The sequence below is a fragment of the Austrofundulus limnaeus genome, unplaced genomic scaffold (assembly GCF_001266775.1).
Source record: "Austrofundulus limnaeus strain Quisiro unplaced genomic scaffold, Austrofundulus_limnaeus-1.0 Scaffold3, whole genome shotgun sequence".
In the NCBI taxonomy this organism is placed as follows: Eukaryota; Metazoa; Chordata; class Actinopteri; order Cyprinodontiformes; family Rivulidae; genus Austrofundulus; species Austrofundulus limnaeus.
In genome coordinates, this window is record NW_013952405.1 from 533,903 (window position 1) to 550,112 (window position 16,210).

Below are 16,210 nucleotides of genomic sequence, written 5' to 3' on the forward strand. Positions count from 1 at the left end.
ACGGACTGCTAATATCGGAGCGCTTATATCGGACATTTTTTATGCAGTCCGATAAAATCCGATACGCGTTTTTTGGCTGATATCGGACCGATATCCGATATTGATATCGGATCGGGACACCCCTAATATAAATATAAAGAGAATAAAGCTTACTGCTTTCCAGCCCGTAACATCATGAAAAATAAAGTGCAAAAAACAAAAAGAATAAACATCTGCTTTAACCGACTCGTTATTTTCTAGGAAAATCAAACTCAAGTCACTAGATTACATCATCACCTAATATGTTTGCCAGTAATTGTGATCTGAGTTATAGGAGAGATGTTAAAGAGAAAAAAATGGAAGAAAAACACTAAATATGTTTAGAACTGCAATTAAACAAAGAAATAAAAATAATTTTATGACTTCAATGCTTAGATCCACATTATATAAATTAAATTAGTGAGAATCTTAAATTTAATCTGCAGACTGTAGATATCATGAGGCAAAGGGAGGACTATGGAGAGCCCTTTCATTCAAAATTAATTAAATAAATAAATAATGTAATAAAGTATAAATAAATATTCCATTAAATAATAAATGTTCCTATGAAATAAAACAAAATCAATACAATTATAATACATTTTAGCATGTCTTTATTTATTTATAAAATAAAAATTTACTTTTATTTATTTATTTATTTATTTATATTTACATTTATTTATTTATTTCAAATTGTAGTTTTATTTTGTGAAACTTTTACTTTGTAAATCTACTTCACATATTTCAGGGACTTTTATTTTGAACTCCCTTTTTATTTAATGCCATTTTACTGTTTCATGCAGTTTTACTATTTCAGGCTATTTCATGACGATTTATTTCATGGTCCAATATGCAAATGAGGGGGCGGAGTTCTCTCTGTGGTTTGTGGTTCAGAAAATGATCAGTTTCACCACCAGATGGGGGATACTCTCCTGCCTGGCATTTCTTCATAGTTAAACATTCATTTTTATAAATAAAACACAGACGTGTCCATAAACGAGTTGAATGACTGTCACTCTGTGATTATAAAGGCTTTGCAGTGATACTTATTGGTGGCTTTTGACGTACTGAAAAAGTGTTGTATTCAAAGCTTCTAAAAGTCTCCAAAAACGCAGGGAAAAATTGCTAGATTTGTCGCTAGAAGCTTTTTGAAAAAAAAAAAAAAAAGGCACTAGAGGGGTCTCAAAAGCCGCTAGATCTCACTAAGTTGAAAACACTGCTTCTCTCGGCTCACTCCCAAGTCACATGACCAGTCAAATCGCAGCCTGTGTGGTTAGAAAATCTTGTTTTAACATAACGAGAGATTATCGCAATTGTTCAGCCCTAGTTGGCACGTTGTGTGCATAAATCCAACTCCTTATCAGTTCTGCCATTCTTCCTCAGGCTACACACCTTATGCCGTCACACACGCATCAGACCACTTTCAAATGCTGTACGACCTCGCCGTGGACCTTATCCGCAGGTGTGTGATGATACAGGATGAACAGTGTGAATTTGCATTGAAAGGTGTGTGAATTTCTGATCCTTTGTTTTTCGTAGGGGTCATGCATACGTGTGCCATCAGAAGGGTGAGGAGCTGAAAGGCTATAACGTTCCTCCATCTCCATGGAGAGACCGACCTGTCGAAGAGTCGCTGGTGTTGTTCGAGAGGATGAAGAAGGGAATATTTGCAGAGGGAGAGGTCACGCTCAGAATGAAGATGGTCATGGAGGATGGGAAGATGGACCCTGTGGCGTACCGAATCAAATACACTCCTCATCATCGAACAGGAGATGAATGGTATGGAAATCTGAACTGTTGTACTTTTTATCTTTTAGCTTCATCTCCAAATTTAATGTTTCTATTTGCAAATAATAACATTTGCCTACTTATTTCTTTTAATTTTGAGGTGTATCTACCCCACTTACGACTACACCCACTGTCTGTGTGACTCTATTGAAAACATCACTCATTCACTTTGTACTAAAGAGTTTCAAGCCAGGTATAAATGTGGCATTTGATCTTTTATGAACTGCATTTTAACATTTGTTTGAAACGAGTTGAATTAATTTTTTTTCTTTAATTGTCCTTCAGACGTTCGTCTTATTACTGGCTGTGTAATGCTCTGGATTTGTACTGCCCGGTTCAGTGGGAATACGGACGCTTGAACCTCACCTACACTGTTGTGTCCAAGAGGAAGATCATTAAACTGGTTGAGACCGGTGTTGTCAGGTAAAGAAGCATATTTGTGATATTAAGAATGTAAGCATTACTTCACATCATCATTCTATAATGTACATCAACACTGATTTTATAAATTGGCTTGCTTTTATTTAGATACGACTGTAGTTTTTAAATTTCTGCTCCTGAGTCTCCTTATGTAGGGTTGGATAGGTTTTAAACATGGAAAGTTGCGTGCACAGAAAAAGAAACAGAACAAAGAGAAAACTACAAAAATGGAGGAAAAAGAGATTCAACTTGCCTTGTCTTTGTTGAAGGCAAAGATTTGGTCTTATTAATTTTATTGAATAAGTCCAAGTTTGACATGAGCTTCACTGTGTGCAACGTTTGCATAGAAAATATGAACACTTTGGGAACAAGACAAAAGTGCAGGCTCACACTATCCATTTTGAATGAAAAATCAATTTTGAATGGAATCATGGCCCCAAAGATTAGAACTCCATCAAATCGTGAGATGGTAAAAGATTCCTACCCCTAATAGATCTGCAGAGCAGAGGCATTGAATTACACTGGATGTTTTAGACCAGGGGATTTCAAAGCGTGCATCAGGAAGTGGGGAAATAATACGTTCACACTGCAGGTCTAAAGGCCCTGTCACACTATGACGTTTAAGACAACTTATGCCAATTTTGTCCAACATATTGCTATAAGTTGTACAAGTTAGGTGTACGTTGTGAATAGGTTGTCAGAATGATGGCCCGACAATAATTTTGAACACGCTCAAAATTTGTCAGCCTAAGCCGACGTGCTGCTAAGTGAGGCAAAAGTTACAGGTATGCTACAAATAATTTATGCATCGGTTCACATATGTTTCAGGTAAGTTGTTCATTTGTTACTCATAAGTGCTATAAGTCCAACACCAGCGGGACACTTCTGAAGCAGCACCTAACTTTTTTTAAAAACCCTGAGTAGCTACCATCAATTAAGGCTCATGTGAAAACCAGTTTAACTTTTTCATTACGATTACTACGCATTATTACAACGACGACAACAACAACAACGCAAAAAATATATATTCTTCACATTTCATCAGTCTTGTTTTAAATACAAACAAGTTTATTTCACCAGAACCTTGTTTAAAATCTTGGAATTCTGTATTAAATTTAAATTTTCAGATATTTATGATCAACTTTTAAACCTGAAACTTTGACAGAAAGAACAGCGGGTTCTCACTAAGATAACATACATCCATTAAAGCTGAGGAAATCCAAGCATCGTGTCAGAAGTAACTTCAAACCATTTTTAAGTCTCTACTTTTGTGACCATGTCGTACTTGTGTGTGTTTATAATCCTACATATATTTTTATGAATATAATGAATGTTTTTCTCTTTGCAGAGACTGGGATGATCCCAGACTCTTCACTTTGACTGCTCTGAGGAGAAGAGGTTTCCCCCCAGAGGCCATCAACAACTTCTGTGCTCGGGTATACAGAGTGAATGGTGATGTCCTGAAATGTAAAGGCAAGATCCTGTTGCATGACAATATGTCATCTGTTTTGAAGGTGGGAGTCACTGTTTCCCAGACAACGACTGAACCCCACCTGCTGGAGTCATGTGTGAGAGATGTGCTGAACGACTCTGCTCCTCGAGTCATGGCTGTGCTGGAGCCGCTCAAAGTCACCATAACTAACCTTCCTCAGGACTCGAAGGTTTGTTCTTTAGAAAAAAGCACATCAAACTCATTCTTGAGTTCTTTTATTCTCTAATTACATCATATTGACAATGTGAAATCATCTTTCTGTTTGTCTTCTAATCTTAGTCGGATGTTCAGGTACCAAACTTCCCTGCTGATGAGTCTAAGGGCTCCCACACGGTTCCGTTTACAAGGACGATCTTCATTGAACAGAGCGACTTCAGAGAGGTTAGAAAGATAAAAACAAAAGCAGTGTTTCGAGCACATAAAAGTGTGGTTTGTGGACAGAAAAGAATCACCTGCTCACACTTCTCAGGTGATGGAAAAAGGCTACAAGCGGCTGACTCCAGAGCAGCCTGTAGGCCTGAGGCATGCTGGGTATGTCATCGCCGTTCAAAAGGTCATCAAGGTAAGATGTACATTTATTTTAGCTCCTAATGACAAAATGATGTAGAAAATACATTTTTTAAATTATGAAAGTGTGTTACTGTTTTTGTTTGGTAAAATCCCTGTTTTTTTACTCATAACATGACTATTTTGAAGAATTTGTTCAGACTTATGAGTCTTTGCATATCCAATAAACTGATATGGAGCAGCTACTGAAATTTATTTATGTCTTATCAAATAAAAAAACATTTCCAACGTTTCCCCCCACTTCTCTGGTTGTCAGGACCCTCATGGTAACGTGGTGGAACTGGAGGTGACGTGTTGCAGCTCTGAGACTGCGGAGAAACCAAAGGCTTTCATCCACTGGGTCAGCCAGCCGCTGGTGTGTGAAGTGCGTCTCTATGAAAGACTGTAAGTCAGAAGTGATGACTGTCATTCACAGCTAACCCTCAGTATTAAATCTCTGTCTGAATAAGACCTGTCACTTGCTTTGTAGCTTCTTGCACAAACATCCAGAAGATCCATCTGAAGTGCCCAATGGCTTCCTGAGTGATATCAACCCTGTGAGTGCTTGTTAATTTCTGCAGTAGTAACATTTGGATCAACTTAAAATTTGTGTCATCTATTTATTTCCTCTTTTCTTGTTACTCAGAATTCCCTGCAGGTCATCAGTGATGCCCTAGTGGATACCTCGGTCAAGGGAGCAAAGGTTTTTGACAAGTTCCAGTTTGAGAGAGTTGGTTACTTCTCACTGGATCCTGACAGCACTGTTGACAAGGTATAAAGACAATAAATCAAAAAGACATTCAAAATGTGTTTTCAGATGAAAGCTTACAGCTGAAATCTGTTGTTTTCCTGCAGCTCATCTTCAACAGAACGGTCACACTTAAAGAAGACCCTGGGAAGATCTGATGTCATCACCACACTTCCTGCCACCCATGAGCCTTCAGATACATGTTCAAATTGTTAGCATCTGTTATTATGTAATATCAGGAAGGACACAGATCAGGATTGAGATGGACTCATAATATATGCCTTTATATTTACCTACAACTTTTATAAACGACAGATCTCATGTGGAACTGTCTTGGTTTTGATCTCATCACAGGAAAATCAGTCTCTCTACTTTACCAGTCAGTGTTTGGAGTCCTTTTATTTTCTTCTACTTTTACATCTGCTACAGTGATAATCACAAAGTATTCCTTTTAGAATGAAAGCAACTTGCATCAAATAAGTACTAATTGCTGACGCATCACAACGGTGTGGCTTCTGAATAAATGAAAATGATTTAACACAGTTGTTTATACTTTTAGCAGCTCTTTTTATTCCACAGCTGAGCTGCTAAAAATGACAGATTTTKTTTTCTGGATCTCTGACAGACGGACTTCAATCTCTGAACTCGTAAAGTTTTTCTTTTTAATCTTCGCTGTCATTTTTATGAATGGACACTTCCTGGTATCCGAGACAGGAAACATATGGTGTTTTTGGGGTGGTAATCATGCTAATCTCCTCTCGCATGCACGAGCAGCTGGATACGAACAGGTGGAATTTACGCAGCTCATTTACACACTTTTCCTGAAGATAGAAGAGTTTGTTGAATCTGACGTGACCTGTTCGTACGAACCCTTCGTATGAACAAAAGTAAGAAAAATTTAGGATAAGAATACGAACATGTTCTTGCATGAGGCCCAATGTTTTTAAATCTCAGGGGGGTTCTATTAACAAAAAAAAAATAAATACTATTTAAAAAACAAGTGGCTATTGTAATGTTGAATTGCCAAAAATTATATTTTAGTACTTATTGTGAACTAATGTTAATGATCTAATAGTCTGTTCAGTGCCATATTGAAATGGTTATTGGTTTACTTATTTCAGCTGTTCCCTCTTTGATAGTCACAGCACATCTTCCTCCTACATCTCACTCTGTCCTTACTCCAACACTTGAACAGTTGGTTTTCTAAGCTGTCAGGTTGTTAAATAATTATAACTGAATGATGTGATCTTTCCTCTTTTATAAGCAATATAAATAAATACAGGTGTATTTGGTGTAGTGTAGGTTCACACATATGCCTGACTGTTGTATGTGCGAATTAACCCTCACCTGCCTGGAGCTTCTTGAGGACCAGGTACCCTGACAAAAATGATGGAATCACCGGCTTCAGAGGATGTTCATTCAGTTGTTTAATTTTGTAGAAAAAAGATCACAGACATGACACAAAACTCAAGTCATTTCAAATGGCAACTTTCTGGCTTTAAGAAACACTAAAAGAAATCAAGAATAAAAAGTGGCAGTCAGTAACAGTTACTTTTTTTGGCCAAGTAGAGGGAAAAATATGGAATCACTCAATTCTGAGGAAAAAAATTATGGAATCATGAAAAACAAACAAAAGAACAACATATCGCTAGTATTTAGTTGCACCACCTCTGGCTTTATAACAGCTTGCAGTCTCTGAGACATGGACTTGATGAGTGACAAACAGAATTCTTCATCAATTTGGCTCCAACTTTCTCTGATCGCTGTTGCCAGATCAGCTTTGCTGGTTGGAGCCTTGTCATGGACCATTTTCTTCAACTTCCACCAAAGATTTTCAATTGGATTGAGATCTGGACTATTTTGCAGGCCTTGACATTGATCTTATGTGTCTTTTTTTTCAAGGAATGTTTTCACAGTTTTTGCTCAATAGCACTGTGATCTTGAAAACATATTTCATCATCCCCAAACATTGTTTCAATTGATGAGATAAGAAAAGTGTCCAAAATATCAACATAAATTTGTGGATTTATTGAAGATGTAACGACAGCCATCTCCCCAGTGCCTTTACTTGACATGCAGCCCTATATCAATGACTGTGGAAATTTGCATGTTCTCTTCAGGCACTCATCTTTATAAATCTAATTGGAACGGCACGAAACAAAAGTTTCAGCGTCATCACCTTGCTCAGTGCAGATTCATGATTCATCACTGAATATGACTTTCATCCAGTTATCCACAGTCCACAATTGCTTTTCCTTAGCCCAGCACTTCCTGCCACCCATGAGCCTTCAGATACCTGTTCAAATTGTTAGCATTGTGTAGGAAGGACACAGACTAGGATTGAGATGGACTCCTACTACTTTTATAAACAGATCTAATGTGGAACTGTCATGTTGGTTTTGTTTCATCACAGGAAAATCTCTGTGCTTTACCAGTCAGTGTAAACCCACCCACTGTTCTTAAAGAGTAACTTACCCCAAAATTAACTTTTTTTTAGCTGATAAACTGTCTAGAATGTGTCTAAAATAGTGCTGTTTCTGTGCAGGGGGGTTCTATTAATATCAAAAATAACAAGCTGTAACATATGTTTTTCTAAGCTGTTAGGTTGTTAAAGAATTATAACTGAATGTCATGATCTTTCTCATTTTATACGCAATATAAACAAATACAGGTGTATTTGGTGTAGTGTAGGTTCACTCATGCCTCACTGTTTCTATGTGGGATTTAACCCTCAATTGCCTGGAGCATCTTGAGTAGAACGCAAATATTCAGCGGATCTCTTAGGTACTACCTTAAAATATTCCGTAGCCAGTGAACCACTGGGAGCGTCATTCTGGCATAACTGCGTTTTAAGGTGGACTGACATCTTGCCTGCTCCTGCTGTACACTTTGCCAGCGAGTCGCCTTTAAAAGGCCGCATGTAAACAGATGTTCTCGCGATACGACGGGTTGGAAATATCGCGATAGCAGGGGTCAGTTTACAAATCGGTCGCTTATTGGTGAGGGCGCTGCTGTAAGATGGCGTCCAGCGAAATACGAGTAGTGTAGAGAAAGAAATACCACCGCTAATCGTCTGGGGGACAGCCAAGAAGAATTAAAACATTTAAGTACCAACCGAAATTATCAGCAGTACTTCGCTTTCTGCTCGTTGGAAATAAGGGCTACGTGGTGATTCCGACCTCAGCCAATTAAGAGAGGTAGTCAACGCGCCTGCTAATGTTAGCTTGTTAGCTTTGTGGGGAAACCAGAAACATTTCTGTTACCAACACAAGAGGATTCCCCCAAGGCTGTTGATTTTAGCGCCTCGTCTTATGCAACGAAGCGAATTAAGTGTCATAGTCGGGCACATTCGCTTTCGCGTTTATTTTTGAAGTGATGTAATAAGCTATGTTTTGCAAACAACACGCGGCTAGTTAGCCGTGTAACTGGCTAACCTGGCCCGCTGTGTAATCAGCTGTCCAGTTCTTACACCGTGCCCAAAACAATAACAACAGTTGTTTTAAGCTTGCCCGTGTCACACAGTTATGTTTTCATCACCACTACGAGTACAGCGTCAGATTTAGAAAGTGACCGCGCTTTTGTCCCATCTCGTTTACACTCAGCCGGAATTAACCCTTTCCTATTACGATCTCTGTTCTCACCGGTCTGAGGTCAGCTTGATGTCAACACAGCATTTGTTCCATTTCTCCAAATTAATCTGCCTTCTCTTGTAATTGGTTTGTAAAAATTAATTCTAACCCAGATTCTTGGGGGATAATATAATATATTGAAACTTTCCCCTTTTGTACAGGGACCACCTCAGCAGAGGGCACTGTTTGCAGCAATGAACAACTCCATGGATGGTGCAAGCTCCTATGAGGAGCTGGTGAGGCAGAAAGCTAGGAGCATCCCTCAGCATCGCATGAAGGAGTTCCTGGAGTCCTTGGCCAATAAAGGTCCAGATGCCCTGCAGGAGTTCAACCAACAAAGTGGAGACACAACCACTACTACCACCATGATTTACCAACAAGAGCCCAACTGTGTTTACACAGACAGCACAGAAGTGGCGGGGTCGCTGTTGGAACTGGCGTGTCCGGTAAATGAACAATTTAAGATTTATAGTTCTTTAAAAAATAAGAAGCAATGCCTGAACTGATTAAAATAAACTTCAGGATGTGTTACCATAAGTTTTATAGTTGACCCGTTATGGTTTTGGAAATTCATCCTTCAAAGATATTTTTGTAAATAAGATTGTGTTAATGCAAAATGAGAGAGAGAGAGGGAGAGAGAGAGAGAGGGAGAGGTAGTCAGAGCATGATCAGTGTGGATAATTTGAGAGACGGGGAGACAACCTAATAGCTGGTCAGGCTGGAACCTGTTTCAGAACTGTCTGCTGACATCTCGAATTAGTCAGACTTCAAAAAAAATCTTCATTGTCTAAAGCAAGCTGTATATTTAAAATTTGTACACCTGTGCCACTAATGAATCAGATAAATGGTAAATGGACTATACTAACATAGCGCTTTTCTATCCATCCATGACACTCAAAGCGATTAACAATACAATTTGTGTCTTCATTTACCCATTCACACAGCACTCTATTAGGTCTCTACTAAGCTAAAGCCTGAAACATACTCACGCCGACGGGTCGACACGCGGTCATGTGGTTTTTCGGCAGTCGTTTTCGCATGGACCTTTCATAGTCCCTACGACACACCCACGCCGAGTTCGGGAAACTCCTCTCCCTGAAACATACGTCACTGCATGGAGTTCCCCCGCAACAGCCGATAATGCAGAAAAAAAAGTCAAACTCGTCACTCACCAGACATATTTATCCACATCTGTCCTGGTTTAGCTCCACGGTTTTTATCAGTCAGATTTCTCCGTGTACAACGTCTGTTTTATCTCCATTCATGGGTTTTTCACAAAATGACTATCTTTATAAAACTCTACTTCCTGGTGTCGGCTCTGGGAGCGAGTCGGGGTTTTTTTCCCCTCTTTTTTTTTTTTTACCGAGTGCAGCAGCGCATTCAGTACAAACAAACAAGCCATAAGTTTTTCACGGTTTGACTATCTTTTTAAACTCTGCTTTCTAGTCTGGGTCTGGAGCGAGTCGTTCTCTTTCTTTTTTTTTTCCCCGAGCGCAGCACAAACGAACACGCCAAACAAAACAAGCAAGTAAAACTGTTAGCGTAACCTTTTAAAATAAATGCAGCATAAAATTCTGTAAAATACCAATTGTTTAAACTGCTATCAAATTTAGGAGGTTTGCATTCTTTGACTCAGTGAAATTGGTTCTGAAAGAAGCTCCAGGTAGCACGACTCAGCCATAAAAGAAATGTTTTGATTCTTCAAAATTCAGACTATCCAGACTAGGGCTGAACGATTTTGGAAAATAATATAATTGTGATTTTTTTTATCTTTAAATTGCGATTTAATATGCAATAATTTTTTTATGTCTTCTCAAGTATTTTAACAAACAGAAGCAATAAATTAAAGCACAGATTTCAATAAAGCAAACAAATCTGTGGCTTTATGTTTTCACCATTTTCAGTTTTTCTTGTTTCATGAAACATGATATTAAACATGTTAAGTGAACTTCCTAAACAGTCTGAACTTCACAGGACAGTCTATAAATAAATAGAAAAAATTATATAAATATAAAAAGAATAAAGCTGACTGGTTTCCAGCCAGTAACGTCATGAAAAAGTGAGAATCTTAAATTTAACCTGCAGACTGTTAGATGTCATGAGGCACGGGGAGGAGGAGGTGAAGCAGTGACTGATCTGTGAGTCAAACACAGCTGGGTCCAGAGATTTATTTTAGAAAGACAGTGTCAGAGAAAAAACATTACAGTAAATATTCTATCCTGCTTTAGAAACAAGGCAAGAGCAGTGGCAACTTTGCGTATGCAAAGGGGAGGGCTCACTGCACCACTCGCGTGGGGGAAATGGAGAACAGTGCTGTCACCAAAGCTTCTAAAAGTCTCAAAACACCAGGACAAGTCACCAGATTTGTCGCTAGTTGCTTTTTGGGAAAAAAGACGCTACAGGGGTCTGAAAAGCTTCTAGGTCTAGCGACAATGTCGCTAAGTTCACAACACTGCTCCACTCGGCTCACTCTCAAGTCATATGACCAGTCAAATTGCAGCCTGTGCAGTTAGAAAATCTCATTTTAACATATCGCGAGATTATCGCAAATGTGATTAATCATTCAGCCCTAACCCAGACATATGTTTACTAGGGGTGTAAGAAAATATTGATACACTGAAATATCGCGATATTTCATTTCCCGATACTGTATCAATATTCTAAAGCCCTGTATCGATTTTTTATTAAGGTTTAAAATGTCAACTTTCCTGCCAGCCATTCATTTTTACGTTGTAGTTCAGCCTCTGACCACTAGTTGGCAGCAGTGAGTCAGCCATTTGGCTCCTCTACCTCGAGCACCAGAGAGTAAGAGAGCATTAGCATTGTGAGTAAACATTAGCTTCATGCTCCGATAGCTGAATCTGAGCAGAAAAGACCGACACCCTCTGCCTTCTAAGCTGAGGTAAGGTTACAAACAGTTACTTATTTGTCAGATTGTCTGTATTTTAAGACAAATTAAGTGTCTTCTGCGCTCTTTTTTTCCAACTGTAGTCAGGTTTCACGRTACGCATATAGCGCATGCGTCTATCACCTCGGGTGAGCTTGGCACTCCCCCCGTGACATAAAACTCTGTCTGTTGCTCTCAAAGACCGGCTGATGATCGCATCAAAGTCCATATACTTTATCCTGCTGTGTTCGCTTCAAAAACGGTTTAACTCGTTTAGCTTCTCAATTTCTTAACTGGTTTTCTTCAGGACCTGCCCTGCTGTTCGACCCACAGTTATGCAAATCACGTTCTGGATGCAGGTCAGCTGATCCCAGAAACTCTGTGTGCAAAAGCTTCATATCATCTGTTTACTGAACTTTATGACAACATAAAGGCTATTGTTAAGTGTTGGGTGACCATATTGTAAATTAATATTAAAAACGAAAAGCTGCAAAAAATATATTTTCAAAGTGTTTATTGGCAAATTTAGTCTAATAATTGAAAACATGGATGAAATATGAAACAAATAAAATAAAACACATAAAATGCAGAACACAGCTAAATGTATCAAAAGTWTGTCTATGTAATATTAGAATTTTCTGAGACAATGAATTTTGGTTTTTCGTTTTTTTTTTTTACCCCCAGTAAGAGGTTTTTATTTAATAGAATTTTTGGACCAAAAATATCGCGATATATCGGCTTGTTTACAGTATCGAAATATATCGGGATATATCGTATCGTGACCCCTCTGTCATGATATGTATCGTATCGCCAAATTCTTGCCAATACACAGCCCTAATGTTTACTGCAGAAAGTTTAATAGCTGTTTGTAACAGCTCTACAGGACCTCACTTAAAAACATCTGAACTATCCCTTTAAAGAGCACTGATCCAGAAATGACATTTTCTAAGTAGCACTGTTCTCCAACACAGGTTCAGGTGCAGGTCCAACCACAGCAGCAGATTCAGGAGGCTACATCACAACAAGCTGTGCAGCAGAGTACAGAACAACAAATTGTACAGGTCAGTTTCTTTGTTGTGTCAATGCATTGCCAAAAAAAATTGTTATTGATGGTCTTTTTTTGTTCAGGTGCAGATTCAAGGCCAACAGCAAGGCCAGATGCTAGGTCAGGTCCTCCAAGTGCCTGCTGGCTCCCATCAGCAGCTACAAGGGGTGACTACTGCACAGCTCATTCAGCCTGGGGACCTGACAGAAGAACAGCAGCAACAGGTATGCACACAGAACAACAACACAGTGCTGTAGAAAAATTGATAATTTTGCCACTAATTATTGTTGTTGTTTTAGCTGCAAGCCCAATTGGTGGCAGCTGTGGCTGGAGGTCAGCAGATCCAGATCCAGACAGTAGGGGCCCTCTCTCCTCCTCAGCAGCAGGATGGTGCAGAGAGAAGAGCGATGGGAACCACAGTTGCCACGTCTCAAGGAGCAGGTGTCCTCCAGCCAGCCAAAAAGCGTAAGGTGGACATGCCCATCACCGTGTCCTACGCCCTGCCTGGCCAGCAGGTAGCCACAGTCTTAGCGATCCCCCAGGGCCAGGGGCAGCAGCAAAGTTATGTGTCCCTGAGGCCAGACCTTCTAACTGTGGATAGTTCCCACCTTTACAGCGCTACTGGTACTATCACCAGTTCCACAGGTGAGACCTGGACCATTCCTGTATATTCAGCACCAGCTGGGTCTGGAGGCCGTGAGCAGGTGACGCACATTGCAATTCCCCAGGATGCGTATGGGACAGTGCAGGTGGCAGGGACAAACACTACAATGACCACAATGCCAACACAAGTCACTGTTGAAAATGACAAGTTGAAAAACCCTGCGAGTCAAAGTCAGACGGCACAGGCTGTCTCCAGCATAACAAGCTCTGGAGGAATGGGCAGCCAGGAAGACGTAGTGCACACGCTGGCTGCAAACACACTTTTCTCTGCCCAGCTTACGAATGGCAACATCCACATTCCCGTGGCTGTACAGGGCTACTCTAATACTACTCAGTCTCTTATTTGGGACCCACAGCAGCAGGTGCTGCACACACAAGGACTGTCAAGTCAGGACGCACAGCAACTACAGGTAAATACAGAAAAATCTAGCTGTGTTGCAATTCTCACCTGTGAGACATGTTTTTAAACTAACTGGGTGACCAGTGTTTATTGTCCGAGCAGGGCCAGACAGTGGTTGCAGAGGTGGACGGTCATGGTCAACAGCAGGTGCAGGTGCAGGAGCTGCTGTTGCCGGCCACTGTGAAGCCAGAGGAGGGACTGGATGTGTGGCGGCTGTGGGCTCAGAGGAAAAACGCAGAGTTGGACAAATCAGACAAGAATAAACTGGCCCCTATTGGCCGTAAGTGTGCATGTGTTGTTGTAGAGTAGTAAAATAATAATAATCTTTTAGGCAGATGAAATTTGCCCTTTGCATTTTTTTAAATAACAGTATTTTTGATTTTTTTTTTTAATTTGCTTTAGGTCGCCAGGCACTTCGTTTCCAAGAGGACCTGGTGTCGTGTGCTGTTGCTGAGCTCTGCATGGGTTTGTCTTTAATGACAACAGAGGCCCGGGGGCTGGAAGAAGAGACATACGAGGCTGATGTTCTTTACTATATATTTCTGTGCATCCAGAAAGTGAGTTACCCACATGCAACGTAACTAGAAATGCTCGATATTGACTTTTTGCCGACATTCGATATGCAGATATTGTTTAACACTTAATTTCTGATTACGATATTAACCGATATTACAAACCGATATTAAGGTGAAATTATCTCCTGTCAGGGACATTATGCCTGCTTTATTGAGTTGCCCCACTGGATACATTCCATAGGCAAACAGTCTGTACAAAATAAGAACCATTTCAACTGAAGTTATGGAAAAACTGCCATATTTATTTAACACACACGCGCGCGCCTAAAAAGTGCGTAACTATAAAGTGACCAAAAAATACTAAATAAATGAATAATCACAGAATTCAAAACTGAATGTCTATTGTTTCACTTTCTCAAATATAACAAATTGCTGTGGTTCAGCAAAACATTGTATTTGCCTGCCTTTTAAAGAACAAAAATATCATGTTAAAGAATCTCACATTTTAAAAAGTTATACTTTTTGTAAATAGTAAAATGCTTTGGGGTTGAACTTAACGTAAAAATATGTCATAAAAAAACAAAAAACATACAGTAACAATTTTTGCACACTTGCCTACTGAATATCGTCTATGCTCATTTTTTAATTTTTGCTTTTTTTCTAAAGGAATATCTTGATTCTGCACATGTAGCAACAAAATGTGAAATTCACTCCTCCCTTCTGTTCATATAGCTGAACGTTGAAGAATTTTCAGGCGTGTCTGGTTTGTGCTAGCTTGTTTCTTCTCCTGTTTCTGAAGTGAGTCAGACTGGCAGCGATCGTCACATGTATTCTTACACATCCAGTTGATCGTGTGTGCTGATAATTTTTTTTTTCAACAAAAAACTCAGGTCCTCATCTAGAGGACCTAATGTTTTTTTTAATGTAAAAATTATTGAGATGCATCAGAACTACAGAAAAGTTGTTCTTCGGATTCATAAAAATTGCTGGGGATATTGTTCTTCCCTAAACTTTGCAGTAAGCTTAGCATTTGTTTAATATTGTGGAGGGCGTTGGCATTTCAGCATGCCTCTTCACCTTTGCTTACCTTTTTTCGGTGTTGAGATTAGAGCCCACCCCACATTCACATAACTAGGAAACGCCAGGTACACGGGGCGGCAGCAGCCAAAATACCCCCGAAACTTTACTTACTCGCTCAGATGAGCGTATTCTGTGAGATTCTGCCTTTTGTTCTGGATTTCATTTTGTTTGTTAAATTTTATGTTTCTGTTCACTTTTTCTGCATCATGGAAACCATACCACTACTGATCATCACCTAATGTTCTATTGTTGTTTCATTTATGGGAGATGTTTTGTTGTCAAGTCACAAAATATTTGTACTAAATCAAAAAATGCATGTTCGTCCCTGCATCTGTCACTTGATGTTTACTGTGATTTGCTTGAATACACTTTGTTGTAGTAACTCTAATAGGCTGCATTTTGTCTTTTTCCCTTTTTCCTGCAGTATCTGTTTGATAACGGTCGTGTTGACGACATTTTCTCAGATCAATACTACACTCGCTTTGCTCAGAGTCTGCACCAAATCTTGGAGCCCTGGAGACCATCTGTTCACCCGCTAGGTGCGACCAAAAGTTGGTCTTGAAAAAGTCTTTTCAAAATTGTGATTTTACAAACCCGTACTTAAAATGGCACAAATATCTACCCCTGAATCTTTCATTCTGTGATATAGTTGCATACATTTAGGATTGGTTTTGTTCCACACACAGTGGTTTTCTTGCAGGAGTTTGTATTTATTTTAGGTATTATACTTTGAGCTGACTGCAGCCTCATAAGTGTTGCTGTCACAAAACACGTCAGAGTTTGAACAGCTTCTTTGCTCAAACATTCAAGTACAGTTTTGACCAACAGAGGGTGTTGCATGATTATAAAATGTGACAGGAAATTTCTGCTGATGGTACATTGCGGAATACTTTGAAGACCTCCTCAATCCCACCAACATGCCTTCTGTTGAGGAAGCTGAGCCTGGGGACTTTGGGTTGGGCTCTCCAATCTCTGGGGA

General features: G+C 39.5%; 2 protein-coding genes across 7 annotated transcripts in view; both read left to right on the plus strand.

Annotated features, from left to right (window-relative positions):
• Positions 1-5,550, plus strand: part of qars1 (glutaminyl-tRNA synthetase 1) — a gene marked incomplete in the record, with an annotated part of 11,851 nt that extends 6,301 nt beyond the window's left edge. Inside the window, 12 exon segments of the mRNA XM_014016193.1 lie at positions 1,402-1,480; positions 1,558-1,797; positions 1,907-1,999; positions 2,092-2,229; positions 3,575-3,662; positions 3,741-3,887; positions 3,998-4,099; positions 4,188-4,280; positions 4,542-4,669; positions 4,755-4,821; positions 4,911-5,036; positions 5,120-5,550. Of these exon segments, the coding sequence (XP_013871647.1) occupies positions 1,402-1,480; positions 1,558-1,797; positions 1,907-1,999; positions 2,092-2,229; positions 3,575-3,662; positions 3,741-3,887; positions 3,998-4,099; positions 4,188-4,280; positions 4,542-4,669; positions 4,755-4,821; positions 4,911-5,036; positions 5,120-5,170 (1,352 nt within the window).
• A 2,419-nt stretch (positions 5,551-7,969) lies between these two features.
• LOC106522941 (glutamine-rich protein 1) overlaps positions 7,970-16,210 on the plus strand; it is a 15,238-nt gene continuing 6,997 nt past the window's right edge. Inside the window, exons 1-8 of one of the 6 annotated variants that reach the window (XM_014016211.1) lie at positions 7,970-8,728; positions 8,803-9,087; positions 12,500-12,589; positions 12,657-12,797; positions 12,873-13,646; positions 13,721-13,916; positions 14,039-14,193; positions 15,656-15,770. In XM_014016211.1, the coding sequence (XP_013871665.1) occupies positions 8,836-9,087; positions 12,500-12,589; positions 12,657-12,797; positions 12,873-13,646; positions 13,721-13,916; positions 14,039-14,193; positions 15,656-15,770 (1,723 nt within the window). In that variant the 5' untranslated portion in view covers positions 7,970-8,728; positions 8,803-8,835. The remainder of the gene's footprint in view (positions 8,729-8,802; positions 9,088-12,499; positions 12,590-12,656; positions 12,798-12,872; positions 13,647-13,720; positions 13,917-14,038; positions 14,194-15,655; positions 15,771-16,210) is intronic. The other 5 variants (XM_014016218.1, XM_014016225.1, XM_014016205.1 and 2 more) reach the window with 5 other exon arrangements.